The sequence below is a fragment of the Gopherus evgoodei genome, chromosome 2 (genome assembly GCF_007399415.2).
Source record: "Gopherus evgoodei ecotype Sinaloan lineage chromosome 2, rGopEvg1_v1.p, whole genome shotgun sequence".
Lineage (NCBI taxonomy): Eukaryota > Metazoa > Chordata > Testudines > Testudinidae > Gopherus > Gopherus evgoodei.
Genome location: NC_044323.1, coordinates 120,762,655 through 120,787,256, shown reverse-complemented (window position 1 = coordinate 120,787,256; position 24,602 = coordinate 120,762,655). Strand labels below are relative to the sequence as shown.

The 24,602-nt window shown below is 41.5% G+C and overlaps 1 protein-coding gene across 1 annotated transcript in view; it reads left to right on the top strand.

The window, feature by feature from the left end:
* GABBR2 (gamma-aminobutyric acid type B receptor subunit 2) overlaps positions 1–24,602 on the top strand; it is a 930,408-nt gene that overhangs the window by 329,818 nt on the left and 575,988 nt on the right. The window contains exon 3 of the mRNA XM_030551629.1: positions 7,176–7,346. Within this exon, the coding sequence (XP_030407489.1) occupies positions 7,176–7,346 (171 nt within the window). The remainder of the gene's footprint in view (positions 1–7,175; positions 7,347–24,602) is intronic.

Genomic DNA, 24,602 nt, shown 5'->3' with positions numbered 1-24,602 from the left:
TTTTCCTGCACAGATGTTTTCTTACAGTAGAGTTATAATTCCCTTTAATTTTTAGCAAACATTTTAACATACTATTTAATAGCACACATAGGTTGTTCAATGGCAAACTCTACAATATACTAATCCATTCATTAACACCATTGCTATCTTTACTAACCTTCCCATGTGATTTGATTATCTCTAGTGTTTTCCTTCCTTTTAATTCCAGGGTCTTCCATACTCATATCAGACTTCTTCAACCAGTTATGATTGATGTCATTTTAATTAGAATATATGGAGTTTTGAGTTCCAAACTTTTCTTCAGTTAACTGAAGCACATGATAGTAGACTAAACTGATGACTTCAGTTCTTCATATTCTCATGTGTGTTAATATGATGGATTAAACTAGTTTACCTATCCCAAAAATCAAACTAGTAAAAGCAGTTTTTCCTCTGAGATGCTATTCATTAATGGTTATATGCCATTTTTAAACTTAATATTTGGACTGTGATATTAGTACAACAGTTGTTCCTTCACACATCTAATTAGGTTTTATTTAAATGACATAATGACATAGATTGACACAAATGTGGATCATATGAGGCTTGGAATAAAGTTCCCTAAACATCATTCTTATGCTCCAAGACTCATCTGAACTAGGGATTGTCTCAGTTTATGTCATTATATCACTTAAATGAAACCCGTTTAGTCCTTTGAAAAGGAGGGTGAAGGAAAATGCCTTTCTAATTGAAATGGTCGTATTACATTTAGGGCTGCCAAGCAATTAAAAAAATTAACTGTGATTATGCATGCTGTTAAACAACAAAAGAATACCATTTATTTTTAATATTTTGGATGTTTACTACATTTTCAAATATATTAATTTCAATTAGAACACAGAATGCAAAGTGTACAGTGCTCACTTTCTGTTTATCTTTTAATACAAATATTTGCACTGTAAAAAACAAAAAAATATATCTTTCTATTCACATCATACAAGTACTTTAGTACAATCTCGTTATCATGAAAGTTGAACTTAAAAACGTAGAATTATGTATTAAAAAACCTGCATTCAAAAATAAGACAATGTAAAATTTAGAGCCTACAAGTCCACTCAGTTCTACTTCTTGGTCATCCAATATCTCAGACAAACAAGGTTGGTTACAATTTGCAGGAGATGATGCTGCCTGCTTCTTGGTTACAATGTCACCTGAAAGTGAGAACAGGCGTTCACATGGCACTCTTTTCGCTGGTGTTGCAAGATACTTACATGCCAGATGCGCAAAACATTCATATGTCCCTTCATGCTTCAACCACCATTCCATAGGACATGCTTCCATGCAGATGATGGGTTCTACCTGATAACAATCCAAAGCATTGCAGACTGACGCATGTTCATTTTCATTATCTGAGTCAGATGCCACCAGAAGAAGATTGATTTTCTTTTTTGATCGTTTGGGTTCTGTAGTTTCCGCATCAGTGTTGCTCTTTTAAGATTTCTAAAAGCATGCTCCACACCTCATCCCTCTCAGATTTTGGACAGTGCTTCAGATTCTTAAACCAAGTGCTGTAGCTATTTTTAGAAATCTGACATTGGTACCTTCTTTGAATTTTGTCAAATCTGGAGTGAAAGTGTTCTTAAAACCACATGTGCTGGGTCATCATCTGAGACTGCTATAATATGAAATATATACAGAATGTGGGTAAAACAGAGCAGGAGATATACAATTCTCCCCCCAAGGAGTACAGTCACAAATTTAATTGATGCATTACTTTTTAATGAGTATCATCAGCATGGCACCATGTCCTCTGGAATGATGACCAAAGCATGAAGGGATATCTGAATGTTTAGCATATCTGGCATGTAAATAGCTTGCAATGCCGGGTACAAAAGTGCCATGTGAACTCCTGTTCTCACTTTCCGGTGAAATTGTAAATAAGAAGCAGGCAGCAGAGTCTCCTGTCAGTGTAAACAAACTTGTTTGTCTTAGCAATTGGCAGAATAAGAAGTAGGACTGAGAGTACTTCTAGGCTCTAAAGTTTTACACTTTGTTTTTGAGTATAGTTATGTAACCGAAAAAAAAAAGGATTTGGTAAGTTACACTTTCCCTATAAAGAGATTGCACTTCAATACTTGTATGAGGTGAATTGAAAAATACTATTTCTTTTATTATTTTTACAGTGCAAATATTTTAATAAAAAATAATAATGTAAAGTGAGCACTGTGCACTTTGCATTCTGTTTTGTAATTGAAATCAATATTGAAAATGTAGAAAAACATTCAAAACTATTTAATAAATTATAATAAATTATATAATAAATTGGTATTCTATTGTTATGTGTGATTAATCGTGATTAATCTTTTTAATCATTATTAATTTTTTGTGTTAATCGTGTGAGTTAACTGCGATTAATTGACAGCCCTAATTATATTTTTTTATACACTACACATACTGTGTGCCTCTATGGTTGGATGAAGTAGTATTTTCCCCCCCAATGACTACTTATTCCTGTAGTAGTAGTCGCTCCTCTCTAGTTCTTTCCTTGTCCACAATATATACCTGTTGGTAAAAGAAACATGACAGGACCAAGCTTCTTTGTACTCTACTCCTTCTAGGCAGGCACATGTCCCTGGGTATGTGTCATAAACAGATGAGTAAGAGTTAATAGAACAAAAGTGCTTCATATCTCTTTTGCCTGGAAAGGGTTAACAAGAACAGTGAGCCTGGCTGCCACCTGACCAGAGGACCAGTCAGAGGACAGGTTACTTTCAAATCTTGAGGGAGGGAAGTTTGTGTGTGTGCTGTTAGAATTTGGTTGTTGTTCACTCTGGGGGCTCAGAGGGACCAGACATGCAACCAGGTTTCTCTCCAATCTCTTTGATAAAGTCTCATATGTCCAGAATAGTGAGTACTAGGTAGATAAGGCAAGTTAGGTTATGTTTGTTTTCTTTATTTGCAAATGTGTCTTTGGCTGGAAGGAGTTCAAATTTGTATTTTGCTGAAAGGATTTTAATTTGTACTTGAATACTTAGGCTGGGAGGGTATTCCCAGTGTCTATAGCTGAAAGACCCTGTACATATTCCATCTTAAATTTACAAAGATAATTTTTACTGTTTTTTCTTTCTTTAATTAAAAGCTTTTCTTGTTTAAGAACCTGATTGTTTTTTTTATTCTGGTGAGACCCCAGGGGACTGGGTCTGGATTCACCAGGGAATTGGTGGGGAGAAAGGAGGGAAGGGGGAGAGAGAGGCTAATTTCTCTCTGTGTTAGGATTACTGTCTCTCTCAGGGAGAATATGAGAGGGAAAGAGAGATGGAGAGAGGAAGGTAAATTTTCCTCTCTGTTTTAAGATTCAAGGAGTTTGAATCACAGTGATCTTCCAGGGTAGCCCAGGGAGGGAAGGCTGGGAGAGGCAACTGTGAGGGAAAGGGTTTACTTTCCTTGTGTTAAGATCCAGAGGGTCTGGGTCTTGGGGGTCCCCGGGCAAGGTTTTGGGGGGACCAGAGTGTACCAGGCACTGGAATTCCTGGTTGGTGGCAGCGCTACAGGTTCTAAGCCGGTAATTGAGCTTAGAGGAATTCATGCTGGGACCCCATCTTTTGGATGCTAAGGTGCAGAGTGGGGAATTATACCATGACAATATGAAACTTGCCTCAGCTCCTCCCTTCATTTGTGTTGCTGTAAAATCTCAACAACTTTTATTTCTTAAAGAACAACCATATTATTTTCTTTGTTAGATTTTTTTTTATTCAATTAATTCCCAAATGAAGTCTCTTCCAGTCACCAGGCTTTGTACAGCATAGCTGTCAGCTGCCTTTTCATGCTAGACTGTTTACTCGAAGATCTTTTCTCTCTCAACTTGATGTGGAGGTCTTCATTTACAGCTATAGCACTCTTTTGTATAGTACCTTAAAGAAAGTTTAACTTTACTCGGAAAACCAGAGAAGCTGTACGGTTCTTTTCACGGGCTTTCATTCCTTTGCTCTCTGAATTAATTACTTGAAGACACATGGCAGAATATTAAATTTTATGAAGTAACGAATAAGCCAATCAATGCCGTGAAAGAAAATCAAGGCTACATGATCATAAAATGCACTTTGCTCATAAATTTTGATAAGTGAAGCTTTGCTTTAATTATTTAGAATATTTCACAGGGCAGTGTTAAATGGATAGTAGTATAGGGCTTGAAAAATTGACTCCGCTGCTGTCCAGTGAGCAGCAGGAAACTTTCCTTGGTGAGCTATGGAGGGTAAAGCAACCATTTCTGCAAACGTTAACTTTGTTGTTTTTCTTTTTTGGGTTTGTACCCCTTCTGTTTGTGAAAATAACCTCCCAAATGCGGACCAAATTCAAACCAATGCAGCATTATTTTTCTGAGTTAGGGTCAGGCTCCAGCTCCTATCTTTTCCAAGCTACATCCAATCTTTGTCAATATGCAGGAGTATTTAGATCTGATGTTTTGGTTTAGACTCATCTCTTTTTGACTATCAATATAATTTAAAGAATGCACGGTCAAAAATACAAATGTACATAATAGTGCGCTTGGGTACATTTATATACTACACCTGTGCTCTATCACTCTTCTACTGAGCCTGAAAGATCAGTTTTATTATGATCTCATTATACAACTTCTGTTGCTTTTTTCAGCATCAACCAAAAATCCTTCTGGCATAAGAACAGTGAATTTTGTATGGATTCATCTACAAATAAATCACTGTGAGCCATATGTTCCCTTCTGTTATATGATATGGAGAGCCCCAATTTTTTATCAAATTGTTACAATAAAGAGATTCAAAAGCCATGCATGGGTGACAGCAGCCGGAGAGCCAGGTTCTTGGCAGAAGTTTTGGAGTATTAAACTTGTTACAGAAAATAACCACAAGTATCCCATGGATGTCAGAAATGGCATTTTCAGGAAGTAGGTGGGAAGGCCTGAGGCAAACACAGGTACCACATATGCTATCCCCTGAGCAGCTCCATATGGTTTGTCTGAAAGTCATTCGCAAAACTGTGCTGCCTTTCAGCAGCAGTAATTTTGCACATCAGACAATTCAGCAGGGTGCTTTTGACTTTCTCAGTTCTGCTGTTTCCTGATGCATGGAGATAGAAACTGGCATCCTTAAATGTGTACCTGAGTGCGCTGCCCCTACAACAGTGTCTATGTGCAGCAGGTGGCTCAGGATTGGTTTGAGGGTAGATAGAGACATCAAGAGGATGGAGAAAACCCCCTTTCAGTGAGAAAGGAAAAGAAGAAAGAGAAAGTTGGAATATTAGGTTGAAAGTTGGGCAGAAGAAAAGCAGACAGAAGATAACCTGTAGGAGAGACAGAAAGGACATTAGGGGCACGAAGGAGACCCAGGGAAGGAGGAGAGTAACTAGAATCCAGGGAAATGGTGATGCAGGAGGAGGACTGGAGAGGTAAAGTGAAAGGTAGATGAGATCTGAGAGGAAGAAATGAGGGTATCATAGGTATTGATGCATAAGGTACCCAACTGGATATCCACAAATATAGCACACAAATATGAATGGTTGGGATGCAAGGGGCATTTGAAAAACCCTGCAGAGGGTAAGTAAAGTCTCTGTGTGAGGAAGGAGTACTGTGGAACGGGATCTGGGAGTCATCGTGGATCACAGGCTAAATATGAGTCAACAGTGTATCACTGTTGCAAAAAATGTAAACGTCATTATGGGATACATTAGCAGGAGTGTTGTAAGCAAGATACAAGAAGTAGTTCTGCTCTACTCTACGCTGATTTGACCTCAACTGGAGTATTGTGTCCAGTTCTGGGTGCCACATTTCAGGAAAGATGTGGACAAATTGGAGAAAGTCCAGAGAAGAGCAACAAAAATGATTAAAGGTCTAGAAAACATGGCCTCTGAGGGAAGATTGAAAAAATAGTGTTTGTTTAGTCTGGAAAAGAGAAGACTGAGAGGGGACATGATAACCATTTTCAAGTACATAAGAGGTTGTTACAAGGAGGAAGGAGAAAAATTGTTCTCTTTAACCTCTGAGGGATAGAACAGGAAGCAATGGGCTTAAATTGCAGTAAGGATGGTTTAGGCTGAACATTAGGAAAAACTTCCTAACTGTCAGGATGGTTAAGCACTGGAATAAATTGCCTGGGAAGGTTATGGAGTCTCCATCATTGCAGACTTTTAAGAGCATGTTGGACAAACACCCGTCAGGGATGGTCTAGATAATATTTAGTCCTGCCATGAGTTCAGGGGACTGGACTAGAAGACTCTTGAGTTCCCTTCCAGTACTATAATACTATGATTGGTGTTGAAAACATTGGGAACCTAGACTCCAACTGCCATTTTCAGCACTGAGCCAGTGCCTTGGTTTTCAAAGCACTTTAAAAAACAGTTACTCATTACTTCTCAAAAACCCCACTGAGATGTGAGTCTGTATCCTCTCCAATTTACAGAGGAGAAACGTAGTCAGAGAAGCTTAGCCAACGTTTCCAGATGTGTGCCTGGCGTTAGTCATCTAACTCCACATTTAGGCACCCAAATGGCCTAATTTTAAAAGTTGTGCAAGAGCCAGGGACAATCTGGCTCTGTCCTAATACAACAGTCCAGAGAGAGCCATTGTCTAACTAACACACTTGGAGATTTGGAGCCAGGGACTTCCTCCATGGCTTTAGACACCTGAATCCACATGGAGGCCACTAAATGGCTTTATTTTTAAATGTTCCGCACACCCACAACTTCCACTGATGCTGCAGAGTGGTGACCAGGATTGGCAGTGGGCTCTGGACCCTTCCTTGTGGAGGGACATTGGAGGGATTTCCACAGGGGATTCTTCAGAGGTTTTCTCCCCAAAAGCTTCTTGCCCCTAGTTTTTAATATAGGTGTGGTTAATCTGACCCAGGGAAATTTGTAGTGCAACCCTCTTAAAACTCTAATGAGTCATGAACTTAAATTTGTAGCAGATGGACTACAATGTTGTGATTTTAATAGGATATCTGGTATTGATTTTAAGGTTGAAAAGGTTTATTTCTGAAAACTAAAAGATTGTAGCAAGATTTCAAATAGGTTTGTTATTTCTTTAACATAAGACAGTCAAAAACTCTCCAAATGTCCATAATTCATCACCTCATGTACTTTGCCTTGCATTAAGTAGGGTAAGCTTCTTATGGGGACAGCAATTAGATTTCACTCATTGAGATTTCCATTTCTTTGTTTTTCAGCTTTCATTTGCAGCAACAACCCCCGAGTTAGCGGATAAGAAAAAATATCCTTATTTCTTCCGGACAGTGCCATCTGATAATGCAGTGAATCCTGCAATTTTGAAGTTACTCAAATATTATCAATGGAAGAGGGTGGGAACTCTAACCCAGGATGTACAAAGATTCTCTGAGGTAAGAGCTGCTTAACTAATAGTATAAGAAGGTGATTTCTAATGTTTAATGTTCAGGAACCTAGTTCCATCACTACTGGGGAAAAATGCATCCATTATTTAAATCTCATTGGTTTTTATTGCCAGATGGCATTTACTATGCTTAAAGCCTGCTTCTGTTAGGGATTTTGGTACTTGTAGAACTATGCTGATACAGTGTAGATGTGATACACTGTTGTAAAGTGAGGCTCAGACTGGTTCAAGTTATTCTACTTTGCACAAGTGCAGCATATCTCTGCTGGGGATTTGTACTCTGTTGTAACAACACTGTTGCAAAAAATTTCTTTATGTAGACAAGCCATCAGTGTTTGGAAACCTTAACTAATTCCTTCAGTGTGGAGCACTGCAGTGGGGCTGGCATTGCACAGCTCCTGCAGGACCTGCTGCCATAATAGTGGCAGTGGGATGCACGGGGCTCTCCCCAACATCTAGTGTTCTACCTTTCAAGATTTTAGGCTATTTCTTTACTGCAAAAAAGGGGTATTTTGTACTTCAAGTTAAACCACCCAGGTTTTACCTATTAGATAGCTACATAAGGTAAAGACTACCTAGAATTTAACTTCAATATAGCTCTCTTGTAGTACAAAATACACCTTTTTGCAATAAAAAATGTCATAGAGTTCTAATTACATCCTCCTTTTAATCTGTAATGTATATATACTTTTGAAGGAATTTTATCTTTGTTTGGTTATTGGTTTGGCTAGTACATAGGCCAAATCTAAGCTCAGCCTGTTCCTACATTTAAGCCTCTAGCATCAGTTTGTGCACTTGCAAATCTAGTGTCTAAACCGGCTTTTGTACTAAGTGTATTCTTGAGAAGCTGTGGTCTAGAGGGGAATGAGAAGGTAGAACTAGTTGCATTTTATTTTCACTCCCCTTATCTATACTTCACATCTTATGATCCTGGAATGGGTTAACCCTCTGCCCCGTCTTTCTCTCTCTCTGGTCTTGTCATTATGAAAAAAGGGCTAGCTAACCCATGTTAAAATCCTAGTATAGGCAAAGAAAATTTTGGTTTTAACACGTTATCTGGTTCAGATAAACTGCCACCCTCCACATCTGCCTTTTCTATGCTAGGATTTTAACATGTATTAGGTAGCACATGACAAAACCACACTTTTTTCCTAGTGTATCCATGCTGTTTCTCCCTCTTCCTCTGCTGAGATCATATCCAAAAGGAATGTTATACATAACTGAATTAAAGAAATTTTCATTCTTCTTGAGAGTTAAATGTCATCCTTCTGTGTGCAAATGGCCAATTTAATTGCCACACACTATGTTAAACTTGAGGTAGTGAAAGATCCCATCAACACCTCACTTGCATCCAAGTGGCTTATGTATAACACACTTGGGACCGTTAAAACTTAACTCTTTTCTCTTACAGTTTAATATGGAGCTTCCCCCTTCTCTTCCAGTTTCATGCAAACAATAAAATTCTAGAATATAGAAAAACCCAGAAAGCTCTATGATGTCCATTTGGAACATCTTTCCTCTGGAGTCACACCAAGTAATTCTGATGCTTCTTGTGTAATTCCAGTTTATTTAAATAAAACTAGATTGCTGGATTTTTTTTAAAAGTACAAAGAATATTTAGTCAAAGTATGCCTTAAATTTATACTCTCTGTGTAAAACTCTGATACACGCAAGTTGTAAATCTGTTTCTTCTAAGGAATGTCCATGAAAATGCCAGATAACAGGAAATGACAGCTATATTATCTCAGTGTGGGCAGCCATGAGTAATGGAAAAGTACCAAAGAAATAATATTAGGAGTGCATCTGAATATGGTTTTGAAGTAGGCTACTAGATACCAGTATATATATCACACATCAATCCCTCCACTATTCTAATTGGTTTTGCTGGATTTTCCAATTTACCTATATATACAACTTTGTGGCTTCAGAGTACTTAGAACTAAAAGCTGTATTCTAGGTCTGATCCCACAAGTTCCTGAAGAGAGCCTGCTATGTCTTTGTTCTGTGGTATAAGGCCTCCACCTATGCAACCTAAAATCACTCTTTTTACTGCTGTTTGCATTTTGGCATCATGTCTAATTTGTTGTCTGCTACGCTGCTGCTGCTGCTTTTCAAGTATGTTCCCTCTATTGAGTAATTGTGTTTTGGGATTATTTTTAAAACAAGTTAACTTGTGCTTGTCTAGCTTGTGTTTGTGCTCTGCCTATATTTCTAACAGTGGTTCCTTTGTATTATTTCTCTGCCCTCGGTTGGAGTTCTCAGTTTAGTATCGTCAATGTAGGTGGCATTCTGAAAAGAAGGAAGAAATGAAAAGTGTGTAAAACTAGTGAGATTAGCTAATAATATGAAGAAGAAAAGATAGTTAAAGTCTTCCTACTTCCTAGTTTTTCTATGGATTTGCCATCTTCCAGAAAAATAATTTAATTTGCTCAGGGGAGGAGAGAGGGAGAATTATGGGGGTCTAAAGATTTGCATTACCACTATACACTGGGATATCAAATGTTAAAACTTTCTGTGTCCAGCTAAAGGTGCTGCAGTGTTCCCACTTCCATATTTTAAGTGATAACAGATCAAAACTGTTGAAAATACAGTAGCTGTTGTACTAAGTACAGGCCCTGATAAAGGCCCAATATGAGGCCTGAGGCCTGAACTAAAGTAAATGGTCAAGACTTTGCTAATATCAAGCAAAGTTAAGCTGTGAGTCAAAGGCAGGCCCCGCTCACAGAAGCTGGCAAGGAAAAGGCTGATGTTGCATAAACATACATTCACCTAGTAGACTGAAGTATAAACATGGTACCAGAACACCCTATACTGGAACATTCCACAGATAACAGGGAACAGGCTGACCCATCCCAATAACAAGGCCAAACGGCTAATATGATGGATAGAGTTGTTTTGTTCGAACCAACATGTACAAGGTGAGAGGCGGCACCTTACTGCGTAGAGGGGCTGTACCTCAATATGTCAGGAGTGATGTGTAACTTGTTTGTACCTGTGTATACGAAGTACACCTGGGGCAGTGTCTTTGTCCAGCCGAGGGGGCAGTGGAAAGTCCCGCCACTGATTGAGCTGAGTCCATTGCCAAGAGGCACTTTCTCGTAGTATGCCCTGAATTGGACTAAGAAATCCACAGGGAACTGCAATTGTGTCCATATGGCAATAAACCTGGCTGACGTGCCTTTGTACCTTATTAGACTCTGTGATCATTGGGGGTTCTTTTTGGGTCTGCTGTGTCAGCTGTTTGCGCAAAGCTGGGACAGCACACAGAGGGAACACACACACGCAGCCGAGTGATACCAACATTGAGCAGAGCAGAGCACCACACTGGTAGCATCTTACAACAGCTGTCGGGCTACCAATGTGCAAGCGCATTGTGTGTGTGAGAGAGGATTTGAGTCACACGAGAGTGAGGAGACATGCGATGTTATCAATCTAATCTATATGTGTTCTCTGTCTAGATACAAGTGACTGTAGGGGCGCGGTTTGTGGAGTTGCCTTGTGATTGGGGGTGGGGTTGTGGCAGGCTTGCCTTGTGGGGTGGATGCTGGGTTTTTGGCATTTCAAAGGTGGTAACCCTAGTGCCAGTGCAGCCCACACACCCCCTGGATGTGGTGTTCTGTCCCACCCAGTGGCACCAAGACCACTTAGAGAGAGATAGAATAAGTCTGCTCTACAGCCTTAGCTAACAGCCTGTTGGCTTTTAGCTCACGCGGTAGAGGCTCATGCACTAAGCTACAGAGGTCCCCGGTTTGATCTGGCCGGCCGACGACTGGAGTCTGTTGGCGTTACATCAGCAGCAGCTTCCACTATGGCATACAGGTCATCCGGCCATTGGAAGTACTGCTGGCACAGCACTTGGGCCTGATCCACATGCCAGACTCTCCATGCACTGATGCAGAAGTTGGGGCTTGATTGGGAGTTTGGAACGGGTCTCATATGAGGAGAGATTAAAGAGGCTAGGACTTTTCGGCTTGGAAAAGAGGAGACTAAGGGGGGATATGATAGAGGTATATAAAATCATAGGTGGCGTGGAGAAAGTGAATAAAGAAAAGTTAGTTACTTGTTCCCATAATATAAGAACTAGGGGCCACCAAATGAAATTAATGGGCAGCAGATTTAAAACAAATAAAAGGAAGTTCTTCTTCACACAGCACACAACCTGTGGAATTCCTTGCCTGAGGAGGTTGTGAAAGCTAGGACTATAACAGGGCTTAAAAGAGAACTTGATAAATTCATGGAGGTTAAGTCCATTAATGACTATTAGCCAGGATGGGTAAGGAATGATGTCCCTAGCCTCTGTTTGTCAGAGGGTGGAGATGGATGGCAGGAGAGAGATCACTTGATCATTACCTGTTAGGTTCACTCCCTCTGGGGCACCTTGCATTAGCCACGGTCAGTAAACAGGATACTGGGCTGGATGGACCTTTGGTCTGACCCAGTATGGCCGTTCTTACGTTCCCTTTGGCTCCAGGAAGCAGAATGCACCTGAGGCTCACCAGCAGGGAAGGGTGAGGAGGGGGACCAGGGTCAGGATGAGTGTGGGGATTCCTGGAACAAGGGAGAGTCAGGCTGGTGGTGGAGAAGCTTGAAGTGGGAAGAGGAGGGACAGACTGGAGGGAGGGCACTTGGGAGGCAAAGAGGAAGGTCAGACTAATGATGGTAGGAGGGTGCCTGGGAGAGGAAGAAGAGGGTCAGGATGGTGGCAGGGGAAAAGGAGGGTCAAGCTGATGGTGGATAGGGCAGTGGCTGTTTTTTCTGAATCTCAAAGGTAGCAACCCTATTTAGACCCCTGAACAGGTTTGGTCTGGCCACCGCTCCCTTCCCCCATCACTCATGACTGGGAGGCAAAGTTCAGTGAGTGGTATTGTATAGGATTGCGAACCCTCCCGCATTGTCTGGGAGTCTACTGGAATCAGCATCAATCTCCTGGTGACTATTGAAAGCAGTTTGGGAGATTTTAATAGGTGCTAAAAGTCCAGTCAGTGGTGCAGTGGGGCTAAGGCAGGCTCCTTGCCTGCCCTGGCTCTGTGCAGCTCCTGGAAGTGGCCAGCATGTCCCTCCAGCTCCTAGGTGCAGGATCAGCCAGGAGTTTCTGTGTGCTGCCCTAACCCTGAGCATCGACTCTGCAGCTCCCATTGGCCAGGAACCAATTGGTGGGGGCGGTGCCTGGAGGCAGGGGCAACACATGGAGCCACTTGGCCACCCATGAGCCTAGGAGCTGGACAGACATGCCATCAGCTTCTGGCAGCCACCCAAGGTAAGCACCACCTGGCCAGAGCCCACACTTCTTCTGCACCCAAACTCCCACACAGACCCTGTACCCACTCCCACACCCCAACCCCAACACCAGCCCTGAGCCCTCTCCTACACTCCAAACCCCTCAGCCCAAGCCTGGAGCCACTTCCTGTACCCCAAACCCCTCCTTGGCTCCAGCCCAGAACCCTAACCCCCTTCTGCACCCAACCCCCTGCCGCAGCCCCGTGAAAGTGAGTGAGGGTGGGGAATAGTGAGTGATGGAGGGAGGGGAAGTGGAGTGATTGGGAGACGTGACAAGGATGTTCAGTTTTGTGTGATTAGAAAGTTGGCAACCCTGGTTTTGTGACCTGACACACAGAGTAGCAGCGCCACTCGGTGTTACTCAGGATTGGCACCGGAGCAGAGACACAGGCAGGTTTGGGGCCTTAGACCACTGGACTTCTTCTCACCTGTGTCTTCTTTAAGGAAGGTGTGTGGGGGTGGGGAGGCTGGTCACAGAGGCTAAGAGACTCTGGGATAAGAGGGGAAGTATAGAGAGAAAATTATCCTCCTTTCCAGCAGTTAGAGGGGTCTAGGGAGCTTCAAATTGATCAGACACCAATTGACACAAAGTTCATATACTAAGTGGAGGCCCCAAACAGCATCCAGGGACTGCATCCTGATAGGAGTCCCCACCCTTTCTCCAGCAGGAGGTCAGAAGTGTGAGTAGAAAGACAGGCAGAATGTAGTGGAGGAGAGAAATAGAACAGTGTAGAAGGGGGTGGAGGGAGAAAGAAGGAAAAGAATTAAGAAACACCAAAGGTGTCTATCAATCATCAACCATTATTATAACATTTTTAACATTTTTTAATTCTTCAGTTCCATATAGCCCCTGTCTGTTTTTCTTATGTTTCTCACTCCCATTTTCTGTTCCCTTTTCTTTTCCATTTGTTCTTCCTCCAAAACCTTTCAAATCCCATTTTTCTATATGTTTTAATATTTCCAGTTCTCCAGAAAAGCACTTTGTAAGGCTGGTTGAACTTTTTTGCAAAAATATTAATAATATTTTTTGTTTATTTGCTTCAGTAAAAAAATTCAAAATGAAAGTTTTTGGGAAAACCTTCACTTTCGCTTAGTTTTTATTCCCCTCCCCAAATAAAAGTAAGAGAAAATAAAATAAAATAAATAAATAAATTCACACCAGAAAAGTATCCAAAAAAGAGGTTTTTTTAAAGTTAAAAATGAAAGGAAAACTCTCCCTTACTTTTTTACTTTTTCCTTGAAACAAAAACTGTTCATTTTATTGGGAAAATTTTCACTAAAAAATTGCCAAATCTTTAACTAGGTTTTCCACTATCTCTCCAAACAAGACCCATGCTTGCTTTCCACCTATCACATTGCCTCTTCCAAAGACACACTTCCAAAGGTGGCATTGAAAAGGGGCAGAGGGAGAAGGCTCTGTGCTGCCTTTTGTTTCTTTTTTATGTATATATTGTAGTAGAAAGAGAGTCTGAAATATAAGCCCTTGTATCAGAGGCCTGAGCTAAAGTAGTGGGCAAGCTTTGCTAGTGTAAAGCAAAGTTAGCAAAAATCAGACTCTGCCTGCTTGCAAGTTCACAGGATCTGGCAAGAGCAGGGCTGATATTGCAGAAACACACATTTCTAAAAAGGGCTAGGCACAGGGTACTAACGTAAACACATTTCAGAAGAGTGGTACCAGAACATCCCCATATCAAGGATGGTGCAAAAATATTCCCCAAAATAACAGAAACACACTGATTCCCCTCCCCGAAAAGATATGGTCAGGATAACAGTGCGTAATAGAGATGTTTTGATCAAACCAACATGTACAAGGTGATGGGTGATAACTAGCCACATCAGATGGGCAGTATGTAATTTGTTTGTATCAGAGTATAAAGAAATATTTCAAAAGGAAGTATCTTTGGCCAGGCAAAGGGGGAATGAAAAGTCCTGCCATTTAATGAGCTGTGTCCATTGTCACGGGCATACATGTCTTAGTATCCTCATAGAATCTGCCAGGTGCTGTTACCATTCATCGTCGACGACAAACCTGGCCTGGTGCCTTCGTATCTTAATGGATCTTATGGTCATTGGGTGGTTCGCTCAAGGTCTGCTGTGCCAACTGTCTGTGCAGAGCTGGGTCAGTGCCCAGGGAGGAGACACACACACACACACACACACACACACACCCTTGAACATCTAACAACACTGGTGAACCCTGACTACTGATCTGGTAGGTAAGCGAGTTGTCCTCTGTAGGAATCATGAACTAACATGACAGAAAACCACGAGTTAGGGAATCCCCTTAGCCCCTCCCTGGAAATTCCCACAGAGTGTAATACGGTATGTTGCTAGCAAAAAAGGTCCATATGAATTTAAAAAATCTAGTGGGGAAGGATCATGGAATGGAATCTGTAAGGCTAGGGCAAAAACTGTAACCTTAAAATGTAGAATATTGCAAACTATAACTGTGACAGGTTGGATCACAGAACCCTCCTTGGAGCTGCCACCTGATGTGCCTAGGCTACCTCTGCTCCTGTTTTCCCTGCCAGCTCAGGACTCCAGCACTCTGCCTTGCTGAGCCAGACACTCCCGTCTGCTCTAACAAAGACTCAGGGTCTGAATTACTTGCCCCAAAACTGCAGGTTTACCTGAAAGCAGCTCACAGAAGAGTGCTTGTCTTTAACACTCAGATGCCCAACTCTCAATGGGGTCTAAACCCAAATAAATCTGTTTTACCCTGTATAAAGCTTATGCAGGGTAAACTTATAAATTGTTAGCCCTCTATAACACTGATAGAGATATATGCACAACTGTTTGCCCCCCAAGTATTTATACATACTCTGAGTTAATTAATAAGTAAAAAGTGATTTTATTAAATACAGAAAGTAGGATTTAAGTGGTTCCAAGTAGTAACAGACAGAACAAAGTAAGTTATCAAGCAAAATAAAATAAAATGCGCAAATCTATATCTAATCAAACTGAATACAGATAATCTCACCCTCAGAGATGCTTCAGTAAGTTCTTCCTCAGACTGGACACCTTCCAGGCCTGGGCACAATTCTTTTCCCGGTACAACTCTTGTTCCAGCTCAGGTGGTAGTTAGGGGATTCTTCATGATAGTTCTCTCCTTCCCATTTATTCTGTTCCACCCCTTTATATATCTTTTGCATAAGACGGGAATCCTTTTGTCCCTCTCTGGGTTCCCACTCCCTCCTTCTCAATGGAAAGACACCAGATTAAAGATGGATTCCAGTTCAGATGACATGATCACATGTCACTGCAAGACTTCAAGCCTTCATTCCTCCCAGCCTGAATCACAAAAAGGCCTGCCTGCAAACAGAACCATCCAGTCAATTGCCCTGGAGTCATCAAGATTCCAAACCACCATTAATGGCCCACACTTTGCATAATTACAATAGCCCTCAGAGTTATAATTTCATATTTCTAGTTTCAGATACAAAGTGTTACATTTATACAAATAGGATGATCACACTCAGTAGATTAAGGTTTGTAATGACACCTTACAGGAGACCTTTTGCATGAAGCGTATTCCAGTTACATTATAGTCACTCATTTAGCATATTTTATAAAATCATATAGGCTGTAACATCACAATAACCATGGTTATTAAATGGTTAAAACAACATGCCACAAATTGGCAGGGCAAGTAACAAAAACTCATTCTTCAAGCCTTCTAATACAAACACTTTTTTGCTTTGTGAGGTCATCTTAACTCCTCACCTCAGAAAGCCATCCACTCTCTCTCTTCCCCTTCCTGAACCCCATCTCCTGCAAAACTTTACTCTCATGACTCTCCCCTTAGCAGAAAGTCTCCAGTTTACATTTCTTCTCACTTTCCTTTCCTCTCCCTATGCTGTCACCTCATTCTCTTCTTCTCCCACACAAATCCTCACTTTTCCCTTTCTCCAAAAAGTATCCCATCCTTTGCTCTTTCCTCTGCCACAAAAAGCAATCATTCTCCATCCTCTCTGAAAGCCTCTCTCCCATCCCCTTTTCCCTAAAAAAGCATACTCACTCGTTCATCCCTTTCACACCTTTCCCTCCACCTTCACGTTTTTGCTTCTTTGGTCCCCTCAGCTCATCACTAAAAAATGAACTACGTGTTTCATCCAAATCTTTTTTTGGTGAAAAAGCACACTGAGCAACACCACATGTTTTCTGTGGTGTCACCCAATCATTTCAAGAATTTCAGTTTCATCAAAATGTTCTTTTTGAAAAAAAAAAATCTGAAAAATTTAAAATGTTTTGTTTTGACATTCTGTAAATTAAATATTTTGATTTTTTTGTTTGAAATGACTTTTAATATCTTTTAGATTTTTTTAATTTTATTTTTAATAAAAAATGTTTTAAAATGGTCAAAATCGAAACTTTTCATTTCAATTGTGTTGGAACAAAATGTTTATTTGACCCCAAATAAATATTTTTCACCTTTTAAAACTGCCATGAACTTAAAATCTGTTATTCTCCCAGCTTTGCTCACCACATATGCCTCAGGTTCCATTTTGTTCCTGCAGTTCTCTAGTCTCTGCCCTCCCATTTTGTCCTCGTGTCCTTTCCTGTGACTGTCAACACACTGTCACTAAACTTTGTGCCCTCAGGATCCCTTCCATGAACTGCAGTGCCACCACACATGCCACAGGAGACAGTTTCCTACATGCGAAGGCTTTAGGACTCCAGGTAACTCTAGTGTCTGCCAGAAGTCTTCCTCAATCTTCAGTCTCCTCTCCGAAGAACCTCAGCCCTCCCCAGATATTTCTCATTCAGCCTCAGTCCTCCCACCAAAACATCTGTTCCACACAGAAACTTCCTGTAATCCATCGTCTCCTCCACAGACATCCCATAGATTGCAGTCCCTATCCATGACAATCATCACAAGGCCTCAGCTCCTCCGTAGTTCCAGTTTCCATTAAGAATTCCAGGCACTGCATATGCCTCCCAAGAGCCATAGTTTCTCCATATAGTCCCTAGAAACCCTTGTAACTATCTTAATTCGTGTAGCAGAAGATGGGAGTGGAGAAACCAGTCTGTTTTTCCTTCACTCTCTCCTGCCAGTGCCTTTAGAGTGACGTACCTGACATGTCTCCTCATTTTACCTGCAAAAACTGTAGGGCACTAATTTTATGTGCTCATGATGAGATAACCTTCTTAGGAAGTGAAAAGCTTCAGTTTCTAACTGGATTTGAGGTGTAGAGTGCATTGCAGTAGTCAAGTTATGAGGAGACCAAGACATGGATTACAATAAGAGTGTTCACATCCAAAAGAAAGCAGATTGTGGTGAGACCATTCTAGAGGCCTCTGATCTCAATATTTGACAGTCTGTGTATGGACTTGGCTTTGGCACAGAGGGTAAAATGTTCAAAATGTTCAAAATCACCTAAGTGCCAGAATTTTTAAAGGTATTTTGGCACATAAAGATGCACATTGGCACATAGGGCTAGATTCGCAAAGGCACTTAGGCACTGCATGTTTCATGATCAGTGTAGCTGGAGTCAGTGGGCCCATGATTCCTGGAGGGAATGTTATTCTAGTGACACCAATAGAATTAATGGAGGCTTGGCAGCCCTAGTAGGCAATGTCTCATTAGACAGATGCTAAGACATGCAGAATGTGGCAAAAGATTCAAGAGAAACGTTGAAAACCGTCGGGGGCAAAACACCCCCAGAAGTACACGTGGTGAGACAACAGCAAAGCAGAGCAGGTGGCCAGGGTTACATACTCAGAGTAAGATTCCTTTACTATAGGAGACAGCGTGACCAGGTATGATGTGGTATATAAACCCTGCACTAGCTTGAAAGGGGTTAAGAAGCTGCTTTGGCCCTGACCTGCCACACCTGTCAATCATGCCAGGACTGGAGGAGGAGTTAAAAAGAGGGAACTCCACTCAGCTGAGGGGCAACCTTGGGAAGGGAAGAGACAGTTGAGTTTCTCCAGCCCTGAAGAGAGGACATCCAGCCTCAAGAGCCCCTGCCCTCACAGAAGGAGGGTGCAGTTGAGTTGAATAGGAAAAAGGATTGCGACTTGCACTGGAGCCCCAGTGTATTCTGGAGCTGGCCTGGATTATCCCAAGTTACTTCTGAAGTAAGAGAGGCCCATATTTAGGAGGGAGCTGCTTATGGATTTTACTTTACCTTTTTGTTTACCCTGTTTGCTGACTGTGAGCAGTTTTGTGGTTTCACCTGGAATCCTGAGAGGAGACCAGACAGTCGAGAGGCCTTAGCAGGAGGATTGAGAGGCAGCCACTAGAATGACACACAGCAACACCTGCTGTGTTGAGGGAATAATTGGACCATCTCTGCACACATTTCCACAAAGCCTAAAGGGGGCGATGTGACTTGAACAGATTTGTGACAGCAGAATAAAGCAGAAATGCTCATAACTAGGACAGCAGTGCAAGGAATGTGACACATGGAACCATTTTAGTAGTGTTGTGAGAGAGCAGAGAAAATCTCAAAGATTTAGTCAGAGTTGTACAAGAGGGGATGGCACATCAGACAGCAGCAGTGATATGATGACTCTCTCTTTTTTGAGTCTGAAAGCGTAGTTCAGGCTATCAGGAAAGCAACAATGGACAATAACCTCAGTGCATACCACAATATTAATAGCAGAACACCCTGTATGATTTCAGCTGGCTAGTAAGGCCTTCTGCCATGCGATTTTTTCAGGATGATTTGGATTCAAACATGCCCATTGCAAAGAGCGGGCACAATCTAATAATTTACTAATGAGAGGCATAATGCAGCCCATAGGAAATGTAAACTCATAATAATTAACCCAAAAAATAGAGATTGTACCAACTACAATTTATGATGGTGGATAGTAAGGACTGCAGACCCTTCTTGGGAATGCAGTCATACAAGCCATAGATTTGATCATGATGCAGCATCAAACTTTATAGCTGTAGTTTAAGAAGAAGAAAGGGACAATGGAGAGAATTTTAAAACATGGGGATGTTTTCAACGGCAGCAGGTGCCTCAAAGGAAAGCAGCAACTGGTAGTAGATCCTGCAGTGGGACCCTGTGTGCTTATTATAAAGCAAAACTCCAGTGGCACTATGTAAATCTAGTACGCAAGGAGCTGGAACATCGCAGAGCAGGAGGATCGTAACTAGGCTTGGCTTGGGAGGATTTGACTTTAATTGATGATGGGAAAAGTGATTTCAGCTGACATGCTGAAATGGGAGGGGGAAAAAATCAATAATTGCATAAGTGCAGCCTCTTCCTTCCCACAACCTTGCACCTGCTGGGGTTGGGTGTCATTGTCATGGACCTGCTCTCTCACTCACCAGCTGGGAGTGCCAGGGTTTCTCTGCTCTGCCCCACCAGGACCTCTCACTCATTTCTGCAACAGTTGGAGCTGCAGAGGGCTCCTGCCCAGACACAGTGCAGCTGACACTTGATCCCTGCAGGTGCAAGGTGCAGTAGAGAGGGCTGGTGGGGCAGAGACCCTCAGCCAGGACTGCAAGGAGGAGGAAGAGGAACTTCCCCACAGAACCATTAAGCAGCAAGGTGGCCTCCCCCCACTATTGGTGAGCTCATCCAGGCTGCTGACACTCTGCAGAAACTTAAATAAAAACTGATAGACATTGAAAAAAAGATAAAACCAAATTTTCTATGGAAATTTTTTTAAAAAATATTGAATTCTGCCAAGTGTAGTTGTAGCACATGTAGAGGCCTGTATGGCTGTATAGTCTGGGTAAGCAGCATGGTGGTGGTAGAAAAGCCATCAGACAAATTACACATCGCCATAGATCCAAAGCCACTGATCTGGACACTGTAAAGATGCCACTGTCTACTGCTCACCATTAATGGCATATTGCCAGAACTTTCCAAGCCAGAATCCTGCAGTCCGGTGTGAGGAGTGAGTTTAGGTGCATAAATCTGGATTAAGAGTCCACAGGCTGATAATCTTTGCAACACCATTTGGTCACTATAGATGGCTTCCACATGCATAAGCCAAGCACCAGTGTTGTTCCAGAGACACCTCACATAAACACTGGAAGGACGGCCTCTTGGGAGAAAGCTGAATAATAGCAGATAGCATCCTCATTATAGATGAAGGCAGCAATGAGAGAAAGGTGAACGAGACCATGGCCAGAAAACTACAAGCTTTTCTACAGCAACGCAGGGACAAGAACTTAATCCAAAAAAAATGTGACTCAGACAGATTGAGGTAACTTACATTGACCATTTGCTCACGGCAGAGAGACTGAAAGGCAGATACACCAAGATAAAGCAGTCAGTTACATGCCAGATCCAGTGGATGTGGAAGGGGTATAATACTGCTTCTAGGAATGATACATTTATGTCCAAGTTCTATCTACACCTTGCTGCGAGTAGCAGAGCCCATATGTCATGTCAGAAGGCCAGATTTGAGTGGGACTGGACAGGTCCCGAACAGGAAGCATTTGATCTGCTGAAATAAATTATATTGGATGCCCTGGTCTTGAAGAACTACCAGCCAGCCACTGACATTGCATCACAGAGGGGACTGGATGTATCTCTTTTACAGGAGCCGCAATCACTTATGCTAGCAGAGCCCTGTCAGAGACGAACAGGGCTATTTCCAAATAGAAAGACAGCTTCTGGCTATGGTATAGAGCGATTCCATCAGCACACCTGGGCCACCCTATTCAATCAGTCATCAGACACTTCTTAGCGCTCCAGAGAGATTGCTGCACATGTTGATGTGCCTCTAGCACTACTAGGTAGAGATTAGACATTGTCCAGGATGGTTATTGGTGTTAGCTGACACCCTGAGCAGAGCATATATATCCAGCATCAGCGACTTGAGGGAAAGGGATCAGGAGACTGAATCCATTAGTATGCTTCACTGTCGTCCAATTTCAACAGCAAAGCTGATGGAAATCAGAGGCTACAGAAAAGGACATCAAAACTACACACAGTCAAGAGAGCATGCTAGCAGGGTGACCAGGAGACAAAAGCCAAGTGCTGGTGGGAGCAGAACTATATTTCAAATGAAAGATGAGCTGAATGTGCAGGATAGAACTAACTCCCATTGATTTCAGCTCCTACTAATTTCAATAGGACTTAGGCACCTTATCTGTTTAGGCAATTTGAAAATCCCATAAGGCACTTACCTGCATCTTTAGAACACATAAATGCTCTGAAAACATGTCCCCTGGTGACCAAAATTTTCCATCAGTTTACTAACTACAAAAAGCTAGTACTGCTTTGTGAAATAAATCACTTTGAATGCAAAACGTTTGATGAATTTTTCTTATGTATCAAGTGCATTTAAGGTAGTTTTATTTAGCTAATACACAAAGCCAGCTTTTTTTATTATTTGTAATTGAATTACTGTTTCCATCCAAATGCAGTTCAGGTCAAATCATGAGAAAAACATGGTCATCTAATAAATAAGAAATGCATTATTTCTAACAAACAAAAATGTAAAAATTAAGAATCTGAATCTTTTTTGAGCTATATAATTGCTTAATAAATGGTGTATAGATATAACATATCCTCCTGATTAGCAAAAAGAAGTACCAAATTTAATATAAAGGCTATATTTAGTTGCAAATCAACATTTTATTGGTTATATGAACCAATGAGAATGAACCTTTCTTTAGGAACATAACTTAGAATTATAAATGCAAAGAAGATTCAAATTATTTAAATCAAGGTTCCTGGTTACTGATTTAAATCATAATTAAAATCTGTGATCAATCCATCATGCCTTTTACAGATTCTGAACAGTTTGCACTGCCTCAAAGATGCAAAAGGAAAAGCTCTCATTGAGAATCTGGTGCTGTATCTGTTCTCGGAATAAATGAACATCTTTAATACAAAATCTAGAACAAAAAAATTTATAAAGCTACAACTTTACAATAAAGTGTTAAGCACTCAGAATTTCAACAGCAACTTCATTTAAGAAAGAGTGGACACAACCTACTTTCAGTTAAGATGTGTTTTTTTATATACTACATTGCATAGCTTAGAACCATTCTGTTGTTTTCCAGTCATTCCTTCTCTCTAGCTTTGTTTGGTTAATTTTAGTTTGTATGATGACCTGATGTGCTATCAACTAACACTAATTTGCCTGCAGCTTAGTGAAGTCTCATCTTTCCGCCTCTGTCAGATCTAATGAGTTAAAAAAAAGTGTTTTCTCTGGCATTGGTAGATCAGAAGAGTGATTTGTGTTATCCTTGTCACTCCTCCTTGATCAGTCCTGAAGCTAGCCTCCAAATTATTTTAGCCTTTTTGTCCTGTGTAGATAATGGAAAAATAGAAGTATTTGTTAGCTAGTTTCTTCCCATGAATTCTATCACCCTTGGTTTTTTGTTTGTTTGGTTTTGTTTTCCCAGCACTTCAGGACAAATGCCTGTCACAAGGGAACAAACAGACAAATGCAGCCATTTCAGCCCCAGGTAAATAGTGAGGAGGCTAAGGTGGGACGGATTTTCTGAAAGGAGAGGGATCAGGTTTGAGAATGTTTGCCCTCTCACTTGAAAACTAGTGACTTCCCATCTCCCTGTTCTCTAATACAATAACCACTTTGGGATCGGGATATATATATCTTGTGACAGGGTCAGGCCAGATGGCTACAAGAGAGTGGTCAAAGGTAGATACATTAGCTCCAGGTTAAGCAGCTCCCTTTTCCCTGGGTAAGATAACAGAGACTATTCCAGAACAGTCAGGAACATTCTAGAACTAATTAAGGCAGGCAGGCTAATTAGGACACCTGTAGCCAATTGGGAAGTTACTAGAATTAATTAAGTTAGTCAGGGCACCTGGTATAAAAAGGCCCTCACCCCCCAGTTAGTGAGGTGTGTATAAGGAGTTGAGAGTGAGAGGATGTGCTGCTGGAGGACTGAGGAGTATAAGTGTTAACCACATCAGGAGGAAGGTCCTGTGGTGAGGACAAAGAAGGTGTTTGAGGAGGCCATGGGGAAGTAGCCCAGGGAATTGTAGCTGTTCCAGAAGGCATTCTAGACAGCTGCAGTCCACAGGGCCCTGGGCTGGAACTTGGAGTAGAGGGTGAGTCTGGGTTTCCTCCTAACTCCTGATCCAACACAGGAAGATCTCTGAGGCTAGCAAAATCTGCCAATAAGCACAGGACTCACCAAGGTAGAGGAGGAACTTTGTCATTATATATATATTGCTCTCTCTTTCCCTCTCCCTCCTCCCTCCTTAAATTGAAAACAAAATGTGGGGATATGTTCATACTCTTGTTTTGTTTGTTCAGAGAAACCCATTCTTTACCAACACTACATGACTCAATTATGGAGGCACCAGGTAATGACAAAATAGTTGTGCAAAATTAGGTCTTAAATGGGGTGTAAATTCCTGTTTTTCTAAAAGTGGACAGCCAATCAGCAAGGAACTTTACTCAGGGTTCATTTTTATGCCCTTTGAGCTCTGAGGCTTCTATGTGGTTTCTCCACATAATACTTAAAGGAAAGTATTTTAAATTTAGCTCTGGCTTAAACCTTTCCTTGGTAGCCCTCCTGCCTATTGTTTGACCAATATCTCTGTAAAAACAAAACTGAGAGGGTCTATCAGAAAGTCAAAGTTGGTGGTAATAAATTATTACCTTGCTCCCATTCTCCCTAATATTCTGGGACCATGCCTGCAGACAGAGTGTATCAGGCATTTTCTGCCTCCTGCTGGAGGCAATGGCTTAAAAAAAAATTCAGGCTGGGCTAACAAAAAGACTTGGTCCTCTGGAGGCTGAGAAGGGCCAGGAGGGGACAATGTTCAATCAGGAACCAGTGGGCCATTTAGGAAAGCTTGCCTGCTGGTTCCCTGGGGCATTGCTGGGTGAGGCTGGGACAGGAGAGGTGCTCCTCAGTTATAGCCTAGAACCTCAGTGCCAGGTCAGGACCTCACAGTGCTTAATTTAGGCCAGGGCTTGGCAGTATGAGCCCCAGCACCTTTTGGACTTGCTGCATCAGTTATGAATGTGCAAAATTACTTGAGCCCTGGCACCCAGTTGCATGAGCCTT